Genomic DNA, 26,594 nt, shown 5'->3' with positions numbered 1-26,594 from the left:
GGGTCTGAATACTTTCCGTACCTACTGTATGTACATATACACACATAAATGATACATACTTACACACACACACATTTGAGTCATATCAGAGTATGTAGAGAGGCAGATGAACAATTCACAGCATAACATATAATATTAGGTTGGGGAGACCAGGACATTTTCACCATACATGGTAGGTCGGGAAATGATTGATAATACTTTGTAGATTCGATCAATAAATGTTTCCTTTTGTAGATTAAAAAATGTAATCTAGGCAGGATTACATTCCCTCCAAAACACATTTGGTAATGCAAACCTGTTTTGTATTGATGTATTTTTAAAGAAACAGAGTTGCATTCAGCATGAACTTTTTATTAAACAAACCATCCAGAGACATTCAACATGGAAGATGTCAGTATGGCAGTGGAACTGAGTGCTTATAGCTTTAAAACGTTAACACTCCATATTCATCACACTATGAGCTGCCAGCTAGATCCTGCCATGGCCTCTTGGATGTTTTAATTCCAATTCTATCCCTCTTTCTGCTACACTTTGAGTCTAATTCTTATATAATCTCTGAACAAATCTGCTTCTGTTTTGTCATCTCTATCCCTCTCTTTAATCTAACACTCCTCCTCTTTCTGCTGAACTAGCAGTCTCGACATGTCAAACCCACATGGTTTCTATCATGACAACAGGTGGCCATCTAGTGTCTGACCTTTTTCCCGGGTTGCCAGTTACAACCAGAAAGGCCCCGTTCTGTTCTGACAAGCTCACTTGTGAAACAGGTCCATAAAACAGTCTTAAGCAGAGAGAGGCCCCATGTTTTGTTCCTTTGCTGGGGTTTTGCTGACATTGTGTGTCAAAGCAAGGATGAGATCCCTTCCAGGATTTGTGATTGATTACACCCGTCAAGCAGCGGGGAATTAAATCACCAGCGGTCTTTGAATGAATGAGGGCTGGAGGATGTGGTTTTTGGAAAGATGACCTGTAAGAATTGAAAATCAGGGAGCAGTGTTTTCTATATAGAATGTGGTTATTTCAGAATGTGACATTATAGCTCTTTATAACCAAAGGGGGTAGACCCACTGATATGATGAATGGATTGTGAACAGACTGATCCCTTCTCACCTCACACACGCACATAAAACGTATATTTCTCCACATGCAAGTGGCCAAACTCACAGTGTGCTGTATTCCTGTAACTCCTACTAACTCCTTAGCTACTGACTTGCAATTTAGGAATGATTAATTCACTCATAATGAGGCTAACATCAGATATCTGCCCCAGTGCAAAACTCTATCACACACATATGGTGTCTAAAGGTGTCTATTTCACAAGTTGTCTTTATTCTAGTGGTGAGTGAGTGAGGCTGGTGTGACTGCGGCCAGCTGTGTGTGTGTGTGTTTGGCCTGAGACTATAAGGCTCATTAAGGCTGTAAATATGCCACAGACACCTCGGCATTGCACCACTAAGGACCTGCATAAATCTATTTGACTGCAGTGTGTTTGTCAGCTCAGGGCCTAGTGTGTGTGTGAGACACCAGTGAATGGGAGACTACCAAGGCCCTAATAAATCTGAAAACCACACGAGAGAGTGACAGGCGATACAAGGGGAAAGATGTGTGTGTGTTGGTACAGAAAAAACAACCTACCTGACCACTGTCTTTTCAGACCGGAAGAAAATGAGTAGAAACATGTTTGGGGCGTGCAGCAGGAGGAACAGTGCAGCAGCGATCAGGTTTCTGTCTGTGGAATGTAGTGCAACACATGAGCCAAATGAGGTTTTACAAAACACTCAGTTCGTCTCATGGCTATAAAAGCCACTTTAGTGAAGGTTGTATTTTGTGGTTGCAGCAAATAATCACATTAGGCACTGTGTAAAGCCCCCAGCTCTAAAACCATTTTTCTTGGTCTTGGTTTAAATCAGGACCTTGGACAGGGCTTCAAAGAGCCCAAGTGGCCTGATAGTATTTAAAGGCTTTCAAAAATATACTGCATACTAATGACAGAGATACCAGCACATCTGATGTACTGGGACAAAAAAACAGCTGAATCTATGTCCAGACTCAGCCTACTCTACACAAATGAGATACGGTTGGTATTAGTTAACGTCCCCATTATGTGACCCTTGGCTATCTGATTGGACAAATGTAACACGCTGGACAGCAACAAGCAAAGAACACATAAAACATAGCATAGAAACAAATAAAAACACAGAATATACATATCATAAATCAAAGTACTAAAGAAACGGAAGAAATTACAATGCCAAAACCCAAAACAGAATTCAAACTAGAAGGCGGTGCGATACAAGTGCATTTTGAGGTAAGATTTGATAATGATGTGGTTGCGGTAATTTTACAGTAAACCTCACACACTTTTAATTAATTAAATAAAATTTAAAAAATAAATACATGCCAGATTCACCCTTTCACACACATTCACACACATTCACACACCGATGCACAGCATTAGGAGCAATTTGGGGTTCAGTATCTTGCTCAAGGATACTTCGACATGCAATGGTGGAGCCGGGGATCGATCAAACAACCTTCCGATTGGTGGACGACCCTCTCTGCCTCTGAGCCACAGCCACAGTGCACTGCACAGTATCGTGGAATGCTTGTCTCTAGTCTCACCATTAGGCATGGCATGGTTAACTGACTAAGATCTTTCAACACAAATGATTCTAACCCTTAAATGGATACCATGGCATTAGGGCTTTTACAAACTCTGTATCTACAATATAGTACCTTATTATGTACGTGGAATTTGATTCAAATTGTATTTAATTAGACGAGATCAGATTCATTCAGTGTTCTGAAAATGCCAAAGAGTGTACAAGCCTACATGTCAAGGTATCCCTTTAAGAGTTCACTTCAGTCTAACCGTCTTATTGACCCCTGTTCCTTTTGAATCTGCATTGGTCAATAGGGTGACAAAGGAAGTATGGGGATTCCTGGGAGAATGGTGAGTGACTTGGGCTTGTGCATCAAGCACAATGTAGCAGTGGTTGTATTCAATATGATATGGCCAATGACAAAAGAAACATATGAGTTCTAAGGAAAGCAGTGACTTGTTGCTATGTTTATGAATTATTCATAATAATACTGCATACCTAAAGTTCACCCCAACAGTGATTTCACTTATTTTGGCTGATAAGAGCTCAGGGGAGTGGGTTTATACAGACTATTTGGTTGACATCTTGCTCACCAAATTACACCTTTATCATTCTAATTAGTTCAAAGAATCCTGTGACCTCATTCACACCTCAGCATAGTTTGGTCTAGGGATGAGCGAGTACACCATTATCTGTATCTACACCATTACCTGTTCAACCAACTAATGGACGGAACTAACCAGAGGTCTGATATTGATATTGGTTGATCAGACTTTGTTATTTTTATAGTATTTACAGAACAGCAATTTACTTTTATTTAGTTTTTTAAATGAACATTTTACTACGTTATCTGTACCAGATACTCGTTTCAACCCTAATTTTGCACATCTTCTACCTGAACAGAAATCTCAGGCTTTTAACTAAATGTATCATTGATTATATGAATATTAGAAGTACAGCATCACTGTTGTTAACCATTTGTCATTGGTCAGCTTTAAGTGAGCATGTTGATAATGTAAAATTTATAATTGTTATTAGTTCATTGTGGTATGACTATACAAAATACAACTATTACCACAACTTCAGATACTCTTAATGTTACTATTCATATTATGTATAGTGGTTGTTTAATTAGCCCCACCTTTTCAGTCTCATTTTATAAAATACGTAGTGATACTGGCAATGTGCCATATTCTCATGCACAGAAACAGCTTAAACACATACCCCTAATGTGACTTTCCTGCAGCTGTCAGTTGTATATAATATATTCTTTAGTTGTTGGACGTTGCTGTGTTTTAAACTCAATGTCCTTTTCAGCCCACCCAGGCTGCAATGTATTACAAAATCTGTTTTACTTTGGGATTACTTCCAGACATTACTGTGCAGTTAATGGCCTGTAATTTATAGGGTTACCACACCATTTATTTGGTTAGTTTTGAACATTTATGTTGGATACAGCAATATTTCAAACTATTTGCCACATGTGGGTAATATATAACAGTGGATATATTTTATTCATATGGACACTATGGTCTCCACAGCTTACAGGCCAAGGGTTTGAATAGTGACTGAATAAGGTCTTTCATAGCAGATATCTTATATTTATATTCAAAAGAGCAGACTCATGTGTAATTGGTCATTTTTTTTGTCTTATTTTAAATGAAACAACAGTATTGTTGAACTGACATGATGATCTAACTTCTTCTACCCCCAAAATAGAGCTGTGTTGCCCTCATGCCCCCTCTCAAAGAAAGTGTAGTTAGATGTTAAACCCTTTCTCAAATTTGTTGTATCCATTAGGAAAGTCCATCCTGATGCTGCACTTATTGTATCTCTCCTCAGGATTCATGTTGCTCTTTATCACACAGCAATTTCCAAGGTCTCAGTATGCTCCAAGCGAACTTGGTTGTACACAATGCCACCACACCAAATCTAAACGTCCATCCAAGGACTCTCTGAATTGTACAACTGGGGATAACATTTGGACAGTGTCTCCTTGAATGCAGTTACAGCATTGCACAAATGATAAGTGATGAAAGTGGCTGTATTCTAAAGCTGCATAAAATGGGCATGAATGAATCTGTTAAATAGTTGGACCCCTCATTCCACTGTCAGATGATCTGACAAGCACTTTGCTTGAAGCACACTGAAGCCTATAGCTTCCACTTAGCCCCACTTAACTTACACATACACTAGCCCCCCTTAGCTCATTCACCACCTCCCCATCACTAGTCCTGAGGATGCTGCATGCCCTGAACCCTCTCCATGTCTGTAACACTGGTTCCTCTCTCTCTTGTGTCTCTCTCCTCTTCACACCTTTTTGCATGCGACTGCTGTGACTGATCCCAGGGCTTAAAAGGACAAGCAGGGGAGAAGGTAAGTTTAGGAGCATGTGCCATTAGCAGAGAAATTTAGCAAATTACCAGCAGTCAAAGACAAACTGCTTTGTCCTATCATTTTCTGGCTTTGGTTTTGTGTCCTTTGTTGCTTTGGCCATCTCAACCCTGTCTGCTTGTATCAGCGCAAGTAGGATGAGTCAAAAACAGTGCAATATAAATAGGCTGTCATTTGAGACATTGCTAAAACGTGACTTAGTGGGTGGTGGTGTTGGTGGTTAGAAGTGCAGAGCTGCGCAGTGGATTGTACGCACAGGTAGCATGTGATTTATATCAGGGACTCAGGTCTGTATTTTTAAACAGCATGAGGGTCACATTCTGTAAATGGTTTCCCACCCTGGTTGGATTACCTGAACTCTTTACACCATGAAACACAATAGTAACAATTTGTCACATAAGCGTCTGAAAGTTCTAATTTAAGACTCCCTAAAGAAAGTGGAGAGACATTTATAGAGGCCACAGCAGAGTACATGAGGAGATTCTCAAAGAAAATGTAGAATGAGTAGAGTTATGTATTGAGATAAATAAATGTTGTTACTGGTGCGTTGCGCAACAGTTAAATCTCAGCTTTCTGTCATGTTGAAGTTACCATAAATATGAGCTGCCAGCTGGGAGAGAAAAGATTGATATGGGCCTCAAGGTGGAGATTATATGTAAGTACTGTAGACTCTGATATATCCCACATGGCTTCATGAATTGCAGAAGTGTGTCAACAGAGACAGTAAACATGCAATACATCTGCCAATGTCAGCAGTCCGAGAACATAAAAATCTAAATGATCACTTTTATTTACCTCAATGTAATGAACTCCACCTGCAAAGGGTATGTGATGTGTGCTGCAGTTAGTAGAAGGCTGATTTTAAGTTCATCAGTGAAAATGAACTCGGATGTGGGGGTTACATTAAATTAAATGCATTAATGAGACTTAAAGGTACCCTGTGGAGTGTTTGATCACTTTTAGTGCCATGTAGCAATGTTTTTAGGAGTGAGTTCCTGTTTTGTTTGTTCTCATAGGGACGCATGCCAATAATGCACACTATTCCACCAATCAAGGGGTGGCCTTAACATGCCAGGAAATGGAGCAATACAACAAAAAGGCAAGGAAAGGAATGTTAGCTAATTAGCATGGATGTAAACAATCCCAAGACAAGTCAACTTTTAAAATTGGCTTTGCAAATGCTCTCTGAGGAAGGAAATGTATTCAACACATTTATAGGGCCCCAAGGATACACACAATTTGTGTTTTTCCAGCACATTGGTTCTTCACCCGGTTCTTGAAACCTTGGTGCTGTCTAACAAACCAGGCCACCAGTTTTGAGCAGAACCATTGTAATAAAGGATATGTCATCAACCGATGGCTCAAAGAAAAAGAATGCTTTTTTCTGTTTTGCTTGTCAGGTTCCAAACCAATTAGGAAATTTGCAAATGCACTTGTCACTAACTTCATTCATTGTTCTCACTGATCATATAACCCAAAACGTTGAGCAATTTATTTTCAGCAACACCAACAAATATTTTTTATATTAACATTAACATAGTTAGCTTATTGTATTGTTTTTTTAGCCTATTTTACCTCAAAGTTTTAGTTTTGGTCAATACAAGAGGAAGGATGATCTTACAGCAATTTGTTAAATATGATCCAGAAACACTTTGGTAAGAACATTAAGACACAAGCATGGTGAGACTTTTGTATTGTCAACATACAAAACATAGTTTGAATAAAACAGTGCACTAACTACAATAATGTTTGATGTTATTTAAGGTTTATATACCAAACTAATGTGACATTATGGTATTCTGGAAATGATAAGGTTCAGTATAATAAACATAAGTCAAAATATTGCTAAATTTGGCTGAATCATAAAAGTCAGAAGTGGTGCTAAATGAACATGTGTTTGGGAACCAAAAGAGCAGACTCTTATTGATGAGCTGAGTCAAATGATCTGGCTCACTAAAAAGAGCTGGAATTCCCATCACTAGTTTCCAGCAATTGCCCAGCCCCAGTAAGCAGACAGACAAGGTTAGCAACTAGCTGGTGGAGGAAACAGAACATTTATCAGCTAATGAACCAGATATTTTTCTCAGAAGTTAAAGGAGACCAAAACGATATGATAATAATTTTTGTGTCTGCAGGATGTGTAAAGAGGCAACTGTTTGCTAAGATGTTCCCCATAACAAAAAGTGTGTCCCCTCTGTGTTCCGCTGCTCCCAGGTTGGCCAAAAAAAAAAGTGCTTGTTGAATTTGAACTCTTCAAAACTGTTCCTCTACATTTGGTGAAGCAATCATAACATCCCCATTTATCAGCTGTATCAAAGCCACAAACAGATTTACAGATTTGTTCTCATCAAATGCAACCTGATTTGTGACGTGTGGTGTCGAATGCGCAACGAAAGTGGAAACACTCAGCACATTCTTGACTGCCATACCACAATGACAAGTGTGGTTGTTAGCCAAGCAACATAATATGATCAGTCAGTCAAAACAAAAGTAGTTTCAGCCTCGGCCTGACTCGTGAGAGAACAGAAATAGTAACCTGACCACCAAGACGGTAAGCGGAGGAGCAGACGATGTAGTGGCGTTTTTTTGGATCATAGCTCTACATATTGGCATCCAAAATAATCTATTGGCTTCCTTTTTATTCTTAAGCAGGGAAAATATTGTAATAGTGTGATTGAGATTTGTCCCATGTGTGGAAAGTCTCTTACAGTAGCTGCCAGGACAGAGAGTATCAAGAAATACAGGAATTATGCACAGCAGACTTGGCTGTAGATAATCTCTTAAAAGGAATCATCTTCCCCAGGAAAGGAAGAGTGGGGCAGGCACAAAGAGAAGAAGTGAAGATGAGCTTTTCCAGAACACTGAATTCTTAAAACAAATGATTTCTGTTGGTTTTGTGGGATAGTGTTTGGGGCAAGTGACTGGCAAGCTGAACCCGGCTGAGAGAAAAAACAGAAAGACATGATGGATTGGTTTTGCAAGGAAACCCACAGCAGATGGACGCTCTACTCTTTATGGGCTTGAGAAAATGTAATTAAGAAGGAAATGAGATCTACATAGTTTGTCTGCTTGTGACTCCACAGCAATTGGTTTTATGTGTGTGTATTTGCTTTGAGTGGGTCCTGGTTTTAGTTGTGATTCTAACTTCGCCTTGTTACCTTGACCTTACAACCAAAGTAATCCAATCTCTGCACAAGTGTATCTGCAGATCTTCACTTGTCTAATCTACTAAAACTGTAGAAAACCAAGGGAGTAACTAAAACCTGCCTCAGATGACACAAACCCTCTCTTTCCATCATTATCTTTGCCGCCTAACCCCTGAGTGATACCTCTACCATCAAACCATGAGTGAGAAACAAATTCTTGGCCTCCATAAGTACACATTTGTTCAGAAGTATTTAGAATCACCTTTGTCTTGATGGATGACTCGGACTATGAGATATGTCCTTGTGACAGGTTTTCCCTTCAGAAGGAGAGAAACTAATAAGTGTGCTGGAAACTTGAGTTGGGCCAGTCTGGCCTGTTTTGGTTTGTGGGATTGTGCAGTGAGGGCCACAAATTGCCGCTGTCACAGTGCAAATCAGTTATTTTGCGCCAAATCCAGAGCCCAAAGACACTCCACTGTTTGTACCCTACTGCTGACCTTTTAAGTCACACTGTTGAGTTATGATAACATGACTGCGCCATGCACAAAGTAGTAGTTGGAGTTGAAAGGCAGGCATTTTCAAAATGTACTAGGCAGGTGATTGCAGAAGTTTGTATATCATGAGACATGAACTTGTCAATCTTTAGTCTCTAGGACAACCCTGATGACATAACAATGACGTCATCGTTATTTTCTTTGACTTGGAGCCACAGAAGATATTATACAGTTTTCACAGGCAGTTTGAGTATGACACCACACTTCGACTGAGAGGAGGACTTTATGCTGTACCAACCCGGCCTCACTCTGAATTTGCAAATACTGCAGCTTGGCCAGAGGCCCTCTGCTTTAAACTATGATGCTGTAGGTATCCCTCAAAGTCATTTAAGAGTGAGAAAGTCTGTACATTAAAACAGTGATTGCAGTTGCACTGGGTAATATGGGATTTTTGAAACAATACTGATTATAAAGGGAAGAAATTGTGCTGCTTGCCACAGTATTGTAAATCACAGAAACTCTGCAGTGACATCAATATCTTACCACAAAAAACAGTTTTCATATCAGAGCATATTGGATATCGGCCAATAATGTCAACCAACAATATATTGGTCAGGCTCTAAAACAAACACAGGACTTTAACCCAAGAGGGCATTGTTCATGTCCCATGTGAAGCCAAAAGTCAACAATTTTAAGTAACACAGTAAGTTACGCATGTTATGCAAGTTACACTTTATTCATACGTATATGTAACATGTTACAATATTTACTTCACTGGAAGTCGCGGACGTTACATATTTATTGTTGCTAACTTGACTGTGGAGCCCTGCACTTTCAAAATGATGATATAGGGATACCTACGATGAAAGCCCACTGACCCAGTGGCACTATTTCACAAATTGGGAGTAAGAATGTGTTGGATATACACACAATGTCTGTTGAACAGATGCTCATGGATGTATTTGCCCCTGCTATAGCTATTAACCGCCAGCGAAATTCATCAAAGTGCTAAATTTCTCTAATATTATCTGTAGTAGATGACAGGTAAAGCAAGTGGAATCCTCTCTCCATCTCATCAGTTCATTATGTTTTCTTCCTGTCTTTCTATCTGTCTTTAGGGAGCACCAGGCGAGCCAGGTCTGTCTATCATTGGACCAAGAGGACCTCCTGTAAGTGTCTTCACCTCTCCCTACGCCTAATAAAACTCTGATCTTGAATCAAACATCCTGCATGCCAAGCTTTTTATTAGCTACCATATCAGTAGAGCTCTGGTTAACACATCAGGTTCTTAGACACCAACGGACTGCTCAGGTCTACAGTCCCTGACAAAAGTCTTTGTCGCTTGGTACAAGTTGACCTTAAGTGCCCCTCAAATATATGTCTAATCATTTTTTTTTTTTACAAGAAATGGCTAATTTCAACCTCAACAGCTTTTTGATAATGATGTTTGGTGCCAAACGAAACTGCTGAAAAGCATTCTAACGTTCACAGCTTGGTAAAAGCCCACTGAGTCAGTTTTTGCAAAGACAAAAGTCTCGTCACTTGTCATATGATGCACCCCAATCCTAGATTACAGCCTCACCTGTGATCAATAATTGATCAATCACACCACTAAGGTGTGTATAAAAAGGAACCCCAGCACACCAGACCTTCACATCAACTGCAATTGACCTCTGACAACATGCCTAAGATTCACCCTGAGACCAAAGCGTTGATTATCAAGAGGCTGAAGACCAGATCCACTGCTGAGGTGGCTGACACTTTCAATGTGTCTCAGCGTCAAGTACAAAGAAAAGAAAAAGATTTGAAGAGACTGGAGATTTTTTGGACAAGCCCAGGTCCGGCAGACCCCGCAAGACAACTGCTCGGGAGGACCGTTTGTTGGCTCGAAAATCTAAGGCCAGCCCCTTTTCCACTGCAGCAGAGCTCCACCAGGGCCTGGTCACCTCAAGTCCCCGTGTCAACCAGAACAGTTTGTAGAATTCTGTCTCGAAATGGCCTCCATGGTCGAATCAGTGCCAGAAACCAGCACTAAACAAAAGGCAATTGAAAAAAACGTGTGGCTTTGCCAAGGCCCACAGCCTGCTAAAAGGATGGACGCTGGAAAAGTGGCAGAAGGTGGATTTCTCAGATGAATCTTAGGTTGAATTACATCACAGCTGCCGCAAATATTGCAGGAGACCTACTGGAGCCTGCATGGATCCGAGATTCACCCAGGAAAACGAGGTTAGAGTTGTTGCGTGGCGGAAAGGGACATGGTCGGTTCCAGTATGGGGTGCCGCCCGTGTACGAGAGATTTGCAGGTGGAAGGCATATCAATAGCCTAAAATATCAGAAGTCATTGCTACCTCTTAGCAATTCCAACCATAAACAGGGGTCCCAAATTTTGCAGCGCGATGTCCATCGCAACTTCCATCTTCTCACATCAACAGTTCCTCCAAGGCGACAGAGATCAAGGTGCTCCACGGACTCGCAGCCCAGTCACCAGACACTGAACCATCATTGAGCATCGTCTGCGGGTACGAAGTGAAAGAGGAACATTGAAGACGAAACCAAACGAATTCTTGATGAATCTGGGAGGCGATGTAAACTGCATTTCTTTGCTATTCCTGAATGACTCATCGATAAATTGTATGACTCTTGCGCTCAAAACCGCATTGGATGCCAGTCTTCAAGCCTCGAGAGTCGCTACAGATGCCATCAAATACTGATCCCTAATCACCAACTAGTAAATTAGTCTGTCAATTTTCACATTACTCCCCCTGGTAAGTGCGACAACTAAAAATTTTGTCTTGCAAAATGCTGACCTTTCTGTGTTCATTACTATGATCACTCTTCTTCAGTGAAAGCAAATTTATTTTAGTATGATCCAACCGCCATAATTTGGGAGGTTTAGTTTTTCATATGAGCCATTTAGAAACCAATTGATTAATTGAAGTCAGGTTATAACTGGTGGTTTACAAAATGGATATAGTGACAGACTTTTGTCAGGGACTGTATTGATTAAGCTAGACAATTGGAGAGACTTGTTCTTTCCGGGCTTTTGTAGGGCACAAGGCTCAAGAATATGGTAGCCCAGCCAAACCAAATCATAATTGAGACTGGGTGAATGAACCACAAATGATAGAATAATGCTGTATAATTACAGACTGTGAGGAAACAGCAGCATTGTTAAAGAGGGTTGGAACTGTGACTTGGCCTTAAATTGGATCATTAGTCATGCTTGTTTTATCAGTAAGCAAAGTGAGAAACTCCATCCTGGTCCAACTAGGGTCAATGTTAGTTATCCAGACACCAGGTCTTAATGGATTCTCTTATTGTAACCCAAACTCTTGGGAGGAAAATGAGTTTAGTGTTTCTTTTTCGTTTTCTTATTTGTTATCAGGAGGACCATTTGTTGCATAATATGACTTTAAAAAAAGTATGGCATAACCAAAAGTCTAGCCAACTTAAGCAGAGCACACATCTGTTTTGTTAATTGATACTTACTACAATGTATACCTGGTGTGTGCCCACTCTTCCTGGATTGTAATGATGAATAACAGGATGCAGAGGAAGCTCCGTGCAGTAGGAGCCAAGTCCTGAACTTAGAGGGCCAGTCAGTCAGAAACACTTAGAAGCTAGTTTACCACAGAAGGTGAGATTGACATGGAGACTCCAGCCGTGACCTTAGATGGAACAAGGGAGTTGATTCAACAGAGAGGTGAGGAGAACGAGAGGAAATGACAGCTTAGATGAGCCAAGTGCTTTGGCCACATTGTCATTTCACCGGGTTAGATGGATAAGTGAGAAACTATTTTCCACTGTGAGAAAGGTTTTCAACTTAACAGCTTGAAGCAAAAAAGTAATATTTCAGAGATATATACATGATGTTTTATAGCACACGCACAATGACTTCGGAAATACAGTACACAGGAAACCATTTTAATGGAATTAATCCTTGTTTACAATGCAAATTATTGAAATGCATTTCCATGCCAGTTTGGAAGCCAATGAGTGTAAAAGGTGATTCTTGACCTTGGAATGACTATAATTAGCCAAATTATTTTTACTTTTTCTGGAGCTTTCAATCGCATCCCATAGTCTTCAATAGTGGACGGTTATTTTCCATTTTTATGAGCACTTTTAGGGTTTCTTTTTCATGTTGTTTGTAAATATTGAGTGTGAAAGTTAGTTCTTGATTTTAGAAGATTTCAAAAGCATTTCATGGGCTTCAGATGGAATTCCATTTTTATGAGCATTTTGTGTTTTTTTGTTTTTTGTTAAAAGTTGAACGTGAAAGTTAACTCTTGGAAATCATACTTTGACAACAGACACAGAAGAAAAGTCTTAACACGCTAGTCTGACAAAAAAATGTTTTAAATTAAATTCATCATCTAAGCACGTTTTCTGTAGAACTTTGAACCACAGTTAGAGTTTGCTCACAAGATTGAAATTTGAGCCTGAAATTAACCTTTGTTCTTGAGTTAAGATTTGTCAAATTATATAATCCCATATAAAAATCCATGAACTTGTGTCTGGCAAGTTCCCTGTAACTACCACTGCTTCCATCTGTTTCATTAGTCACAATCACCTCTTCCCCTACATCTTTATTTTCGCTTCTTTCATTTTCCCAGGGATATTAAATGTCTTGTGCCAGTCTGAGAAGCAGAGTAGAAAAGCACAAACAGGCCACCATCAGAGTATGCTGGCTAATTGTTATTGACATACATTCATTGAACTTATTCACCTTCCCTCACTAGTCGTACATCTTTATTTGATTAGAACTCTTTGTTCTTTTCTTTTCAGTGTTCCATTCCAGCATCTAATTTCCTCCTGTGCAGAGAGAGCGTGCTCACACATACTTAATGTATTCCCCAGGGTCTTCAGTATCACTCCTTACGTCAAAATCAATTTCACTACTCACCAAATACCTCAGTGCGGTAGAGGGATCAGGGGAGAGGACTGTATCTTCCTTCACTGACCTGCTTTTTTATGACTTACAAAGGTACAACTAACACACTGATTGTTGTTCTGTTTCTCTTTAGGGACAACCTGGAACAAGAGGATTTCCAGGCTTTCCAGTAAGTCATGCTGTGTGGCAGGTTGTTATTGTACATGATTCTTTGATGATTTGTGTAAAAGCTGGACATTTCTGATTTAGTACATACTAGTAATTATTAGTTACCAAGGAACTAGTTAGGAACAAATCATGAAAGCTATTCCACAGTTCCCAAACATTTCAGTCATTCAGAATTTGTTACGGGTTAAAAAAGCAAACTAACAGGGTTGTAGGCAATCTTGTATTGAAACAAAAACCGTGATTTATTCTAATTCCCTATTAAGAACAATACAAGAACAGATACAGAAATGGCAAAAAAATAGTTCTTTGCTAACTGTCTGGAGTGCTGCTCAGCTGCAGCTGCAGCTACAATGCACTCAGATTGATAGGTGGCCACAAAAAACTACAATACTATTTTAATTACTAGTATTGCTGCAATATTGCTTCCATCATCTGGGCTAATCATAACATAAATTTCATTTTACTACAACCTCATTTAATTAATCTACATTTACTGTTTAATTTACCTTAATTGTTATGCATTAAGCCAAACAACCAGTTTTTTAACTGATGCTATAATGGGGACAGCTTTTGGTGCAGAAATCTGCAAAGCAATTGCTTTCCATTATGTGCTCAAACATCTCCTTCTCTTCCTCTTTCCTAGGGTCCAATCGGATTGGATGGCAAACCTGTGAGTTTCCCCAAGTACCTGTCAAAAAGTGAAATAATTGAGTAATTGAGTGCTCCTTCAGTTCCCGGAACTGTGACTGCCTGTGGTAATAAGTATAATTAAGCCAACAATGATTATGGTCATTATTGTAATGAATTCTCTCTTAGTGTCATACAGTGTGGGTTTAAACATGCTATGGCTATTTCTAAGAAGTTTTTCCAAGGAAATCAATTTAAATTGATTAAATTATTTTACCACCTGCACTCACTGTTTTAATGTTCACACAGGGACAGAACGGACCGAAGGGAGACATGGTAAGCATTCCTTACATTTTTCATAAACATAGTTGCGTCACAATACCATTACCACCAGTCAAGCACTCATAAAACCGTTGATGTACTTCTTGGGCATGTAATGAAATTTACAATAACAAGCCAAAGAAAATATAACATAATTGTGTTGAATCTTGTTTTGTTGTTTGCTGCGTGTTTATTTTGTACCCACAAAGTCATAAGGAAAACAGTGCTGGACTGATTTATGCAACCCAGCAATGAGCTAACAGTGGGTAGCATGCAGAAGGGAAAAGGTCGAGACAGATGGGAGCTGTTAGCCACACTCTGGCTTTCAGTCAGGGTTCGGTAAAACTCTTACCAACTGAAATGGGTACTACATTTTAATTTTACTTACTGAGGCTTGAGATTATTAAATGCCTCAAGCATTAACATCCTGTATTCTCAGATAATTAAATTATTTATTAGCCATGCAGATAAAAAAAAAAAATCTTTTCACTGTTGTAACTAATAATCTGAAGATAACTTCCCATGGCTGATCCTCAGCTATTACAGAGCCAAAGCAAGTATGGAGATTTCCAGCTTCCACAGACTATTTAAGTTTACATTCAACAGTCAGTTTCAATGGATAATAAAGGGTGTCATTTAAAGGTCTAATGTGTAACATTTATGAGGATCTATTGTCAGCTACATTTTCATTTTCATCACCTAAAAATATAAGAACCGAATGAGCTGTTTTTATCTACAGAGAGAGTGGGTCCTCTTCTGTGGTGTCTGCCATGTTGAACTACCATGTTTCTACGGGAGCCCATAACGGACAAGAAAAAAGAAACAGCGGTTTTAATCAGTGTCAATTTGTTTTGGAGAGGAGGAGAACTCTGTAGATAAATGGGCTTCTATGATCCCACACTGTCTCACAACATCAATAAACTTTGTCTTTTGTTATTGTTTTGATATAAGAGACGTCCTAATGACAGAAATTACATATATATATTTAAGGTGGAAAATGAATACAATTTGGACCACCCTTTGGAATTATTTACAGCTTCAGTACAAATTTGCAGGATAAAAGAGCTCTGTTCTTTTTGAATGATGTTACAGTGTTGGTCATTTCAATGTTGTCCAGCTGATGTTGATACTCTGGCTTTTATCACTCCCTCTGCTGATTTCAGTAGTTTCTCACATGCCTCTGGTTGAGTACTATTACTCCTGGCCAGACGGGGGGAAGTCAGACTGGGGTTTGTTTTTCGAAGCTCTGGGGTTTGCACCTTCCAGGTCCAGTGAACTCCATGCCAGTGCAAATGATAAAATTTTCAGGGGGCCAAAGGGGTCTAAACTTTGTTGAAATAATGTTTAATGTTGATTAATGGCCCCGTAATGAGCTCCTGTTTCTTAGTCTCCTTCCTGACGAATGTCAGCGACTACTGAAAAGGGCTTTGAGGGTTTGTCTGCTAAATGTATAGAGATGCTGTTGCCTTCACAAAGTGGCTTTGAGATGCTGGGCCTGTGGGGTCACCAGCATGGGGTGCACTGGATGTGTCCTACTGGGCCCTCTCCCTGAGTTCATTAATCAACCAGCCACTCAGCTCTGACAGCTACTTAAGCTGGGCACGCCCCAGGGCCTGATGGGAAGTCAAACTGAGTGCCTTCGTCCACAACAAGTAATTGGAATAGACTCCTGTAACAGCTAATTCATCAGCTTGATGGATACTTTGACATTTTTACTCATGTTATTAGGATGAATTTGTCTTCAGTCATGTTGTATTCTTTGCTGCAAATCAATCCTGAAATCACATTCAAGACTTACTGAGCTGCTGTTGTCTTTCAGGGTCAGCGTGGTCCCAAAGGACTCCCAGTAAGTCTGATATAAGTCCTGAGATAATATTGTGCTAATACTTTGAGCTAACTGCACAACCACTCTTCTATTTCATTGACCTGTGCTCTTTTGCTTTCTAGGGTGAACCTGGACCCAAAGGGGAGAAGGTGAGACATAGTTTGCAATAGTTTGACAATTTGGACAATGAGTAACACATTTTTAAGTTAACCAGCCAGCAGTGGTGGAAGAAGTACTCAGGTCCTTAATTTAAAGGTCCAGTGAGTATCATTTACGAGGATCTATTGTCAGAAATCGAATATAATATTAATAAGTATGTTTTCATTCATGTATAATCACCTATATATAAGGAGACGTTTTTATCTACAGAGGGAGTGGGTCCTCTTCTATGCAGTCCTCCAGGTTGGACCACCATGTTTCTACAGTAGCCTAGAAGGGACAACCCAAACAATGTAGCTGTAGATAGTGCCTCTTGCATTTTTTGCAAGTTTTGCGGCCAAAAGTTGGAAGGGGAGGAAGAGGCAAGGGTATTGCAGTCTGATAGATGCCACTAAATCCTACACCCTGAACCTTTAAAAGATTTTTAAAGTTACTCCAGCAAATCAATATTGTACTTCCATAAAGTTAAGGTACTTATAAGAAAAGGGGTTGAAGCAGCAGAAGTTCAGATATCCAGACTTTTAATTACTAGTAAGGGTCAAACTCTAAAACCCTGGATCCCATAGTGCAATATGATCGCTTATTTTCGTTAAACCCTCCCTACCAAGTCTTTTAAATGTAATGCCCCTAGTTTGTGATGCAGGCTAACTGAACCGAAATATGTAGTCCCTGATCCCAAGATGAAATTACCCTGATGACATCACTTTAACATCATCAGTCTCTGCCAAGCTCTTCTAGAGCAGCGAAAAACACATTCAAATGTTTTGGTTTTCCTGCATTCCCCATGACAAGTAAAGTGATCTTCGTGTTTCAAATAAGAGGACTTCCCCTTTAATTTGAAACTAATTATAACTAATTATTGTAAACGTGTGAAAACTTCCACTGTTTGTGGTGTTCTCATTTCTGACTAGACCTTTTTCTTTTCTCTCCAGGGCGTATGTGGAGACTACACGCACAGGGTAAGAAAACATTATTGTGGATCTAATTCTCTCTCATTACTGTTTTACAAGAGCTGCCTCTTCATCATCAATGTTTATGTTAAAACTCAGAAATGATTTTAATCTGCACAAATTGAACCTGTAATGTACTGTTATTCACCCTACGTTACATTATCTCTCACAGGTTAACCTACTGCATGTACAGTTGTGTAATGTCAGAGCAGAATAGAAAAGTGAAGTTGGAAGAGGACAAACTACTGCAGAAGCTGGACAGACAAATGGCGGGTAGCACAATGATGGGTAGCACATGCGGAGCTGTGCAGTTCTTTGGCCCGCCGTCTCTGGGGTTTGGCTAGTTGAGAGAAAACAAGGCAATTACTGGCGGGCTGCTGGAACATACAGTCGGACGTGATAAGAGCCTGTGTGTGGGTGCCAAGAATAAGAGTCTCCTGTGTAAAGGGGGATTTTTCAGATAGCTAAATCCATTTCCAGAGTAATTCAACCTTTCAGTTATTAAACTGCTCCTGCTAAGATGATCAAAGTTGGAAAGTTGGGGGTTTTTGGAAGGCCGTCCCCCCTTTTCTAACAAGTTTTATTCCTGTTAAATTAGTTTTTTCATATACTTCTCAGAGCCCCCTGCAGCAGTCTGTATGGGAGGTCCATTCCCAGTGTCTGCTCACACCCCCAGGCCTCAAACCTATAGTGAGAACCATTTGGGTTAGGTGGAGTTAAAATGTTATGAGTGTTTTTCGAGAGTTTTCCTTTTAGGACGAAGCCAGCAATATCAGCAAATGTTTCTTGTGTTTTTGTATAATGTGTATTTTAGCAGCCGCCACATTGCTGAAAGAATAGATCAACATTTTGGGAAATTTGCTTTCATTCCGAAAGTGAGATTAAAAGATTGATATCGATCTTATATCTGTGCATAAGCACAAAGCTGGGGACATGATGTGGTAAGCCTTGCTTAGCTAAAAGACATAAAGCAGTGGGATACAGCTAGCATTGCTCAGTCAAACTATAAAGCTGACTATTAATTACTAACAGACTGTAAGTTTTTTGTTAAAGTCGTACAGGAAGTGATTTGTGTTTTTATGCTAAGCTAGGCTAACCACATACTCACTCAAGCTCTGCACAAAGTTGTGAGATTGATGATGTGATCCAACCCGATTTCACTCCCAACTTGTGAAATACTGCTGCTTAGTCAGTGGCTTCTAATTGGATAATTTCTGGTCAAATAAGCAAGAATAAATATGTAACGTCAGTTAGATTTTCAAAATAAAGCTTGTGTGGTTAACATTGTAAAATGGTTGCAGTTTAGTTGGCAGTTGAAACTTGGCTATGGTTAAGTTACGTTATGTACCTCATTTAACTTAAGTAGGCTACAGAAGTTAACTTATCTGTGTTACAGAAACAGTTCACTTTTGGTTTTACACAGGATACCAATAGCGGTCTGCTGGGATAAAGTCCTAGGTTTGTTTGAGCCATCCATCCGTCACCTCCATATGCGGACGTTTTTACTCTTCATACTATGTCACCTGGCTTTGATAGCAGGTGTGTCCAGAAATGACACTAGAGGGGTACCTACAGCGTCATATTTTGAAGCAGAGGGGCCACTGACCAAGAGGCAGTATTTGACAATACTCACTTTTTGTGTGGTTGGACAATGGCTCCTTGCCACCATTACAAGAACTGACTGAAATTACCACTTCCCTGGTGTGTAGGGCCTCTTTGTGCAGGATCTTCCTCTGAAAACCCTGGCTGCCTTACGCTCCAGTCAGGCTCTGATGTTGAAGGTTTGTGGGTGCCTCCAAACACCCCGGTAGATAACTCTCAGCAGGGGTGTCACCAAGTCGTGCCGCAAAGAGAGCCAGTGCCCTAGAGCCAAGGCACTCCTCAACCCTCTGCTGTCCACCCAAAAGAAAAAAAAAAAGATCAGTGTTGTGACTGGGTCGGGACCAGGACCAGTTTGGTTCATGCAGTTAGTATCTCTTTTAATTGTTACTTGAATTAAGGTTAATTGTACAAACTGCTGAAGCACAGGGTGCCAATATTGAAATTAAAATCATTGAATTGAATTAGAAAAAACAATTTTCTGTGTATACAAATTTTTTTTCAATGGCACAATTTGATTTTGATTTTCGAATGATATTCCATTCTGTCAATGTTATGCTATTTGAATTTGAAATATATATTTTGGTCAGTAATTAATTGCATGAAGAATTTCTGATAAAGAAAAACAACAAAACAAAACAAAACAAAAGAAGCAATTACTACTGACAGATAAAGAATAAAGATTACTATTTGAGCTCAATAGGCAATATCAGACCTAATATTTTCACATTATTTAAACTTGTCATATATAACTTGATTTCACTTTATTCTGGCAGCCCTTGACTTTTCATACATTTACCTGTTTCAATTTGTGGTGGATAGCTGGAAATGGTGAGGGACAAAGCAGCACACTTGCCTACTTTTACAACAATTATACCCCTACTTATATTTACTTATAAACATGCTGTATATATTTCCATAGCAATAGCACTATTGTTGTATTTGGCTTTCAACTGATTTTTGAAAAAAATAGGGTCACACAATAAAGAGTACAATTGAAAACTTACTAGGAATATATAAGTTGTAGTAGTGAATACTTTGTGTGGGTTTCAGGTACTGGGTGAAGGTAGTCTTTTGCAAAATAAAAATTGTGGAAATATGTATGCTATGTAAAAAGTAGGCAAGTTGCATGCAGCTGGTTCTGCTCAGTGTCACTGAGGAAATGTAGCTATCAGCGGGACTATACGTGTATAGTACCTTGTATCTGATCATGCTGGTCATCTCAACAGAAGCGGCGTATTGTACAGCCCTGTGTTGGACAGTTGGCCACAGTAAGTCTGGATGTGCACTGTAACTGTACTGCTGTACTCTCTTTGTGGCAAGACTGGTGCCCACCTCTGCTCCGCTGCAATCTAGGGGCCTGGCTTGCTGTTAACGGGGACATTGATGCACACAAATCCTGAATAGGGGATGATTGATGATATGGAACCAACAGACACTGACCGTAGAAAATTTGCTTTCACATTCTTTTGAAATAAAGAAGCATCACAGTACATCAACCATCCCCTTTGCCGCTCCAGGCCCATAGTTTGCTGTGCTGGTGACTCTTTTTGTCTTTCCTTTCTCAACTTTGTTTCTCTCCTTTGCCTTCCCATTTCCTTGCTTTTCACTCTCATGTTCTATTTCTCTTTTTTCTCCACATCCTTCCCCCATTTCTTCCCTCGTTCTCCTGGTTTCACCTTGTATCCTTTCTCTGGCCTCCTGGTGACCTTTGCCCTGTGACCTTTTTGCACCGCTGGCCACCTGTGCTTTGTGACTTCCCCCGGCAGATGTTGCCCATCACAGTGCGCAACATGCCCTCAATAAGCCCTCTAATCCTAAAACGCCTCAAGGTACAATTCTCTCTGCTCCCTACTTGTCCCCTCCTCTCTGCCCTCCCTGTGGATGCCTACCGCCGCCATTCGTTGCCAAAACCTTCCCGATCTTTCTCTGCCATCATGCTGCAATTAACCAACGTTTGGCTGCCAATGCTTCTGAATGTTTAGACATATTCAAGGCTGAAGGTCTTTTCTGTTAATAATGCATGACAGGAAATCAAACAAAAATGCTTAATTTTTCAGGTTTCAAGCAATCTACAAAATCATGTTTCATTTAAAGCTTTCTTTAAACTTAAATACATATAATAGTCCTTAAAACTATTTATTGTGGAAATAATTTTTATTTCACTTATGAATCAAGTTTAAAAAAAAAAAAGTCTAACTGGACCTCTATTATGTGGTAACTAAATCCTGCAATGCTGAACAAAAAACAACAAATAAACCCCAATTAAACTCCTTCATGCAACCATTGTTCCTGCAAATACATTCAATATGAATTAATGATTGCCTTCAACATTCAAAGTCAACGCAGGCAGAAGTGTTACATTCATTGCAAAGCACAAACTAAGGATGGTGTTGTCAAAAGCAAACACTTGAAGGACTAAGAAGAGACTGATTAAAAAAATGTTTAACAAAATTGAAGCAGCAGAGGCCAATATATCCTACCATTCACTAGTCTAAGCTCCAAAAATGCTCGATCCTACATTTCTCACAATGCAACTTGATTTTTATCTTTGACCCTCCCTGCCTAGTCTTTCAAACTCCACACCTCCAGCTTTTAACCCAATTGGTTTTTACTGAATTTAAAAAGGCTTTAGCAGCAATTTGCAGATATAGAAGAAATACATAACTAAACCAAGTTGCAGATTTGCTCAGTATTAACAGTGTGACAGATATAAAATGGAAAAGATAACTTATGCAATATTACCTTGTGCCCAACCTTTTTTTTGCGAATGCAAAATCCATTCTATTGCCAGTTTTGGGCTTTGATATTGATGATTTTCCAAATTCAACCAAAACTACGTAGTTAGGTTAAGGGACCAAAACTGTTTAGCTAGGTTTAGGAAAGGATAATGCTTTGGGTTAAAATAAATACTTTACATGACTTAATTAACGTGATGCAAGTGACATAATTCAAGAATATAACATTTTGTAACTTAAAACTTTTTAATAAATCAACGCTGACTTTTGGCTTTACACGGGACACGAACTCTGGGTAAAATTCCAGTTGTCTGACCCAACTATGCACCCCAGCTCTCTCCTTATTTGCTGTTTACACTACGTCCCTTGGATGTGGATGAGTTACAGTGGAATTACAATAAAGCCTGGCACGTCTCATATAGACACTAAAGGGCACCTTGTGCGTTTGTATGAGAGGCAGAGGGGCGTCACCAAATGTTGGTATTTGATGCCCTGGTAATGAGAAAGGGCCAGTTTGAGGTTTAGCACAATTAGCTGTCCCAAAAAGAAAACTTAAACTGGACTAACATACTGTACACAATTTATATCAGTATTGACTATTTCTCATCATCATGATGAGAATAAAATTATGGCAGGATTTTTTTTAGATTTGTTCTGTCATGAATATGGTCAAATTGTGCAGAATTCATTCAATATCAACTATTGGCAGCTACAGTCTACCCATAACAATGTGTGTATAACCCCTGAGAGAAGCCTAACATGTCCAGAGACATAAATCATATCTGGACACATTCTGCACTGTGGTGCAGAGGAGGAATGATAACATATGGCTCTGATGTGGATGGATGTTCTCCATTTTCTCAGAATAGAAGCTTGGCAGCACTCTCTGGTCCTGAGCTACTGTACAGTTGTGTTCTCCTACAGTAACACTGTGATTGCTGAGCGACTGAAGTAAGGCCAGGGCTTTATGTTGGGAACTTCTCTAAGTCAGACCACGTGTGCAAACAAATCATGTACTGTTGTACGCATTAACTTTCATGCCATAGAAACCTGTCGCCCTCTATGATAATGGATATTTCCATACGCAGGTGTCTCCTCTATAAAATATCGACCTGTAGCAATCAGGAAATTGATTTTATGAGTTCCAGAAGATAAGTAGCATGAGGAGAAACAGATTCAGGATGTGTAGCAACCAGACATATTTATTTTAGCCATTGACGTGTATTTATTTTCTTCATATCCTGTGCTCATTGTAAATGTTCTTTATTTGAGTTTGTTTAGTCTTGGCTGTGGTCCGTGGACAGGCTTCAGTATAACACACAGATTCAACAGTGTGTTTCAAAAAAGCTGCAGGAAAGATCAATGTCAAAATTACATTCATTCATTTCAGATATAAACAATTATAATTTATACAGTTATGCAACTTCTTTTTACCCAATGATAATTTAAAGCCAAACTTAAGCAAGTTGGAGTATCTTTGACAAGTCCTGCAAAACTGAGAGATCCAGGAGCATTAGCATATAAACTACTACATCAGTGTCACTTACCTCCCAGTGCCTTGCTCTACAAATAAAGGTAGTCACTGAGAAAAAACAGCATTATAACCACATCTGTGATAAAATATTCTAAACTGAAGGTGCACCAGCTTTCTCTAAAGCCCATAAATACAGACTCTGGCATCCACCTTGATCTTATTGCAGTTATCCACTGACACCTGGTCAATGTTGTGACTTGGTTTCCAGTTCCTTACCTTAGGTCCAGGGGTACCTAGGTTACTCTGGATACTTTGAACCCGTGATTAGAGAATGGCTCAAAGGAAGTGGATGACTGCCTGAAAAACGAATGAGTAAACCTTGAGTTTTTAATATTTTAGTTCCCAATGTCAAGAATGACTCAAGCATTATAACCGCTTGCTTTGCTCCCCACCTAACCTTCCTTTCTGCAAGCCCCCTGCAGTTATTTGTGGTGTAGTGTTAGGTTGTTGTGTTGGCATGGCCAGTGTGGCGAGGCTCGCTCCAGCATGGCAGATTGTAACTCAAAGTCTCTCAGCAGGGCGAGCCTGGAGTGCAGGGACCCGCAGGACCTCCAGGGCCCCCTGGACTCCCAGGGACTCCAGGCATGAATGGAGCCAGTGGCCCACCAGTGAGTCCCAGTCTACCTAGAAATTAAAATTGTACTTTTACACCTGCTAATTAACCACCTTACCAAACATTTCAGCTTTTGTGCAATATCCTCCACATTTCACATACTGTGTAGTTTATGATCTCCATGTATTAGAAATTGTGTCATCAGAATTATATTAGTATATTACGAGATTTTGTTGGTTTGTTCTGTACACTCGATATTTACTGCATGTCTCTCTTTCCTGGGAGAGCAATCTTTCCTCTGTGGCTCTTTTCATCCATTTCTCTGTTAAAAGGGTTTTTTGGGGAGTCTTACCCGAATCGAGGGTCTCAGAACAGATGGTGTTGTATGTTGTACAAATTGTGAAGTCCACTGAGGCAAATTGTGATTAATGAATAAAATTTGACTTGACAAAGAACAGAAGTTGTTGAAAAGAAACTCAAAAGTAGTATGATGTTAACTTAATTTGGTGTCAGCCCCTTTTTGACCATTCAATGTGTGTGCTTGTCTCACACTGGCCATTACAAATCTTTACTTCCTGTGAAAAAAATTAAACTGCATTAGTAAATGTCAGATCAGCCAAAGTCTGTCAGTAGTTAAACCCAAACTGGATAAAAACTATATATGCACAGTTTTAGCCTTCACACAGCCAACTCATTGTCAAGTCAATATTATTTATATAGCCCAGTATCAAAACTCACAATTTGCCTCAAGGGGCTTTACAATTTTTACAGCATATGACACCGTTTGTCCTAGACCCTGAATTTGAATAAATAAAAACTTTTAAATGGAAGAAACCACAGGGGAGTCTTTCCCAACATTACCATCCATTTTACATTACAGGAATACAGTATTTCTGCTTTATAAACTCAGGCTGTTTCTAGAGAAGTGAAAACTTACAAAAAGTATTAAAAATATTAGCCTGGACTGGAAATGGGTAGAGTCACAAGTTCACTTTGCTCAGGGACACCATAAAATCTGGACATGCTGCAGCAGTCAACTCTTCACTTAGACAACCAATAAAGTATAGGCTTTGAAAAGTTTACAGTGCAAGCACTGGCCTGATGCAAGTTTACTTTACTATTGTGCTAGTTTGATCTAAAGGTCCAGTGTGCAGGATTGAGTGGCATCTAGTGTTATAATTGCAGATCGCAACTGCCTTGCTTCAACCTCCTTTTCAAGCTTAAAGGAGAAATACGGTGGCCCCAAAACATTGCAGACTTCATGTAAGGTGACCCACAGCATATGTAGATAAAAATGTCTTCGTATTCTAAGGTAACAGAAACAAAACAATTCTTATTTTCAGGTGATTACACACACCTATGATTAAAAACATACCTATGAATATAATACATTTTTTTACAATAGATCCTCTTAAATGTTACACACTGGACCTTTAATTACTTTAGTGGGAGAAACATCTACTGCCAGGCAGCCTCTATATCCACATTATATATAGGCATAGTTTAAAATTCAAATGGACCAGGTATTGTAGATAGTTCTGTAGATTCTGTGTGATTGAGTCTTTGCTCTTTTCATACAGGGTAAGCCTGGTGAACCGGGCAAACCAGGAAAAGACCCAAGGGTGAGCTTTAGTTCAGTGAGTCTTCTACCTTTATTTTTCCAGAACTTTCTCATTAGTGAAAGTTTGTTGGTGTGACATTAACCTTCTTTGTGATTTCTTTGTTTTTTTCTGCAGCTTTTACCAGGACTGAAGGTAAACAAATTTCTCTACTTGTCCAAACAGCAAACATTATGATTCTGAAAATCTTGATTAGCATCACTGTGGCCTCTCGTGATGACCCCAGAGTTATTTTATGGACAAACACACTCAGGCCCAAATAAAACAAACCACGCGAATCAGGGATCAAGTCAAGATTTTTCCACTTGGTCTCTTTGCAGCTGCTCTAAAATTCAGAGCAACCCCACCTACACAACACTGCACATTCCCTTTGGATTGGATGAACAGATCCCCACATGATGCTTGAATTGCCACGGATTATTTAATAGGAGGAATGTAGATTGTGAGGTCAGAGAAACATACAGAGTCCTGTAAACACCTCTCACTCTGTATAACAAGCCGAATCTCACAGAAGCAGTTTTCACTTGTTATAGCATGAGCAGTAATAGCCGCGAGAAGCATCTGGATGGAAAACATGACTTTAAAGCCCTCAAATCAAGCCTCAGCCACCTGCTTCTCTGTACAGCTGTCAGTGTAAAACACTGAATTTATTGCTGGATATGTGCTTTGTATGTACACACTTTGTTTTATCTCTCTAGGGTGAGCCAGGTGTGCCAGGACTAAAGGTGAGCTCTCTTCTGGATTTTACTTTTGAAAGAAAATATGGTCTATAGGATCCAGGATGTGGTTAGATTGGCTGGGAAAATCCTCATTCCAGTGCACAAACTAGTGTACACACTGTCCATTGATGGATTTTGTATCGTGAACAGAAAGCAATAAACATACATTTCCCACAGTAATGGTGGAGCTTTTATGTATCATGTTCTTTCTGGTACCTGCAGGGATTAATGCAGAAGCAGAAGGAAGTTGT

At 39.6% G+C, this 26,594-nt stretch overlaps 1 protein-coding gene across 17 annotated transcripts in view; it reads left to right on the top strand.

Annotated features, from left to right (window-relative positions):
- col13a1 (collagen, type XIII, alpha 1) overlaps positions 1 to 26,594 on the top strand; it is a 119,439-nt gene that overhangs the window by 57,391 nt on the left and 35,454 nt on the right. For 7 of the 17 annotated variants that reach the window (XM_035664211.1, XM_035664209.1, XM_035664197.1 and 4 more), the window contains exons 5-18: positions 2,918 to 2,953; positions 4,953 to 4,979; positions 9,756 to 9,806; positions 13,665 to 13,700; positions 14,343 to 14,369; positions 14,636 to 14,662; positions 16,467 to 16,493; positions 16,595 to 16,621; positions 17,564 to 17,590; positions 19,291 to 19,362; positions 23,971 to 24,060; positions 25,586 to 25,642; positions 25,742 to 25,759; positions 26,323 to 26,349. In XM_035664211.1, the coding sequence (XP_035520104.1) occupies positions 2,918 to 2,953; positions 4,953 to 4,979; positions 9,756 to 9,806; positions 13,665 to 13,700; positions 14,343 to 14,369; positions 14,636 to 14,662; positions 16,467 to 16,493; positions 16,595 to 16,621; positions 17,564 to 17,590; positions 19,291 to 19,362; positions 23,971 to 24,060; positions 25,586 to 25,642; positions 25,742 to 25,759; positions 26,323 to 26,349 (549 nt within the window). Of the gene's footprint in view, positions 1 to 2,917; positions 2,954 to 4,952; positions 4,980 to 9,755; positions 9,807 to 13,664; positions 13,701 to 14,342; positions 14,370 to 14,635; positions 14,663 to 16,466; positions 16,494 to 16,594; positions 16,622 to 17,563; positions 17,591 to 19,290; positions 19,363 to 20,409; positions 20,452 to 20,949; positions 21,013 to 23,967; positions 24,061 to 25,585; positions 25,643 to 25,741; positions 25,760 to 26,322; positions 26,350 to 26,594 lie in introns of all 17 variants that reach the window. The other 10 variants (XM_035664212.1, XM_035664201.1, XM_035664210.1 and 7 more) reach the window with 8 other exon arrangements.

This window comes from Morone saxatilis, unplaced genomic scaffold (genome assembly GCF_004916995.1).
Source record: "Morone saxatilis isolate NCDOM2014 unplaced genomic scaffold, NCSU_SB_2.0 Contig19, whole genome shotgun sequence".
NCBI lineage: Eukaryota > Metazoa > Chordata > Actinopteri > Moronidae > Morone > Morone saxatilis.
Note: the sequence above shows the minus strand (reverse complement) of the source record. Positions and strands in the feature narration are given on the sequence as shown.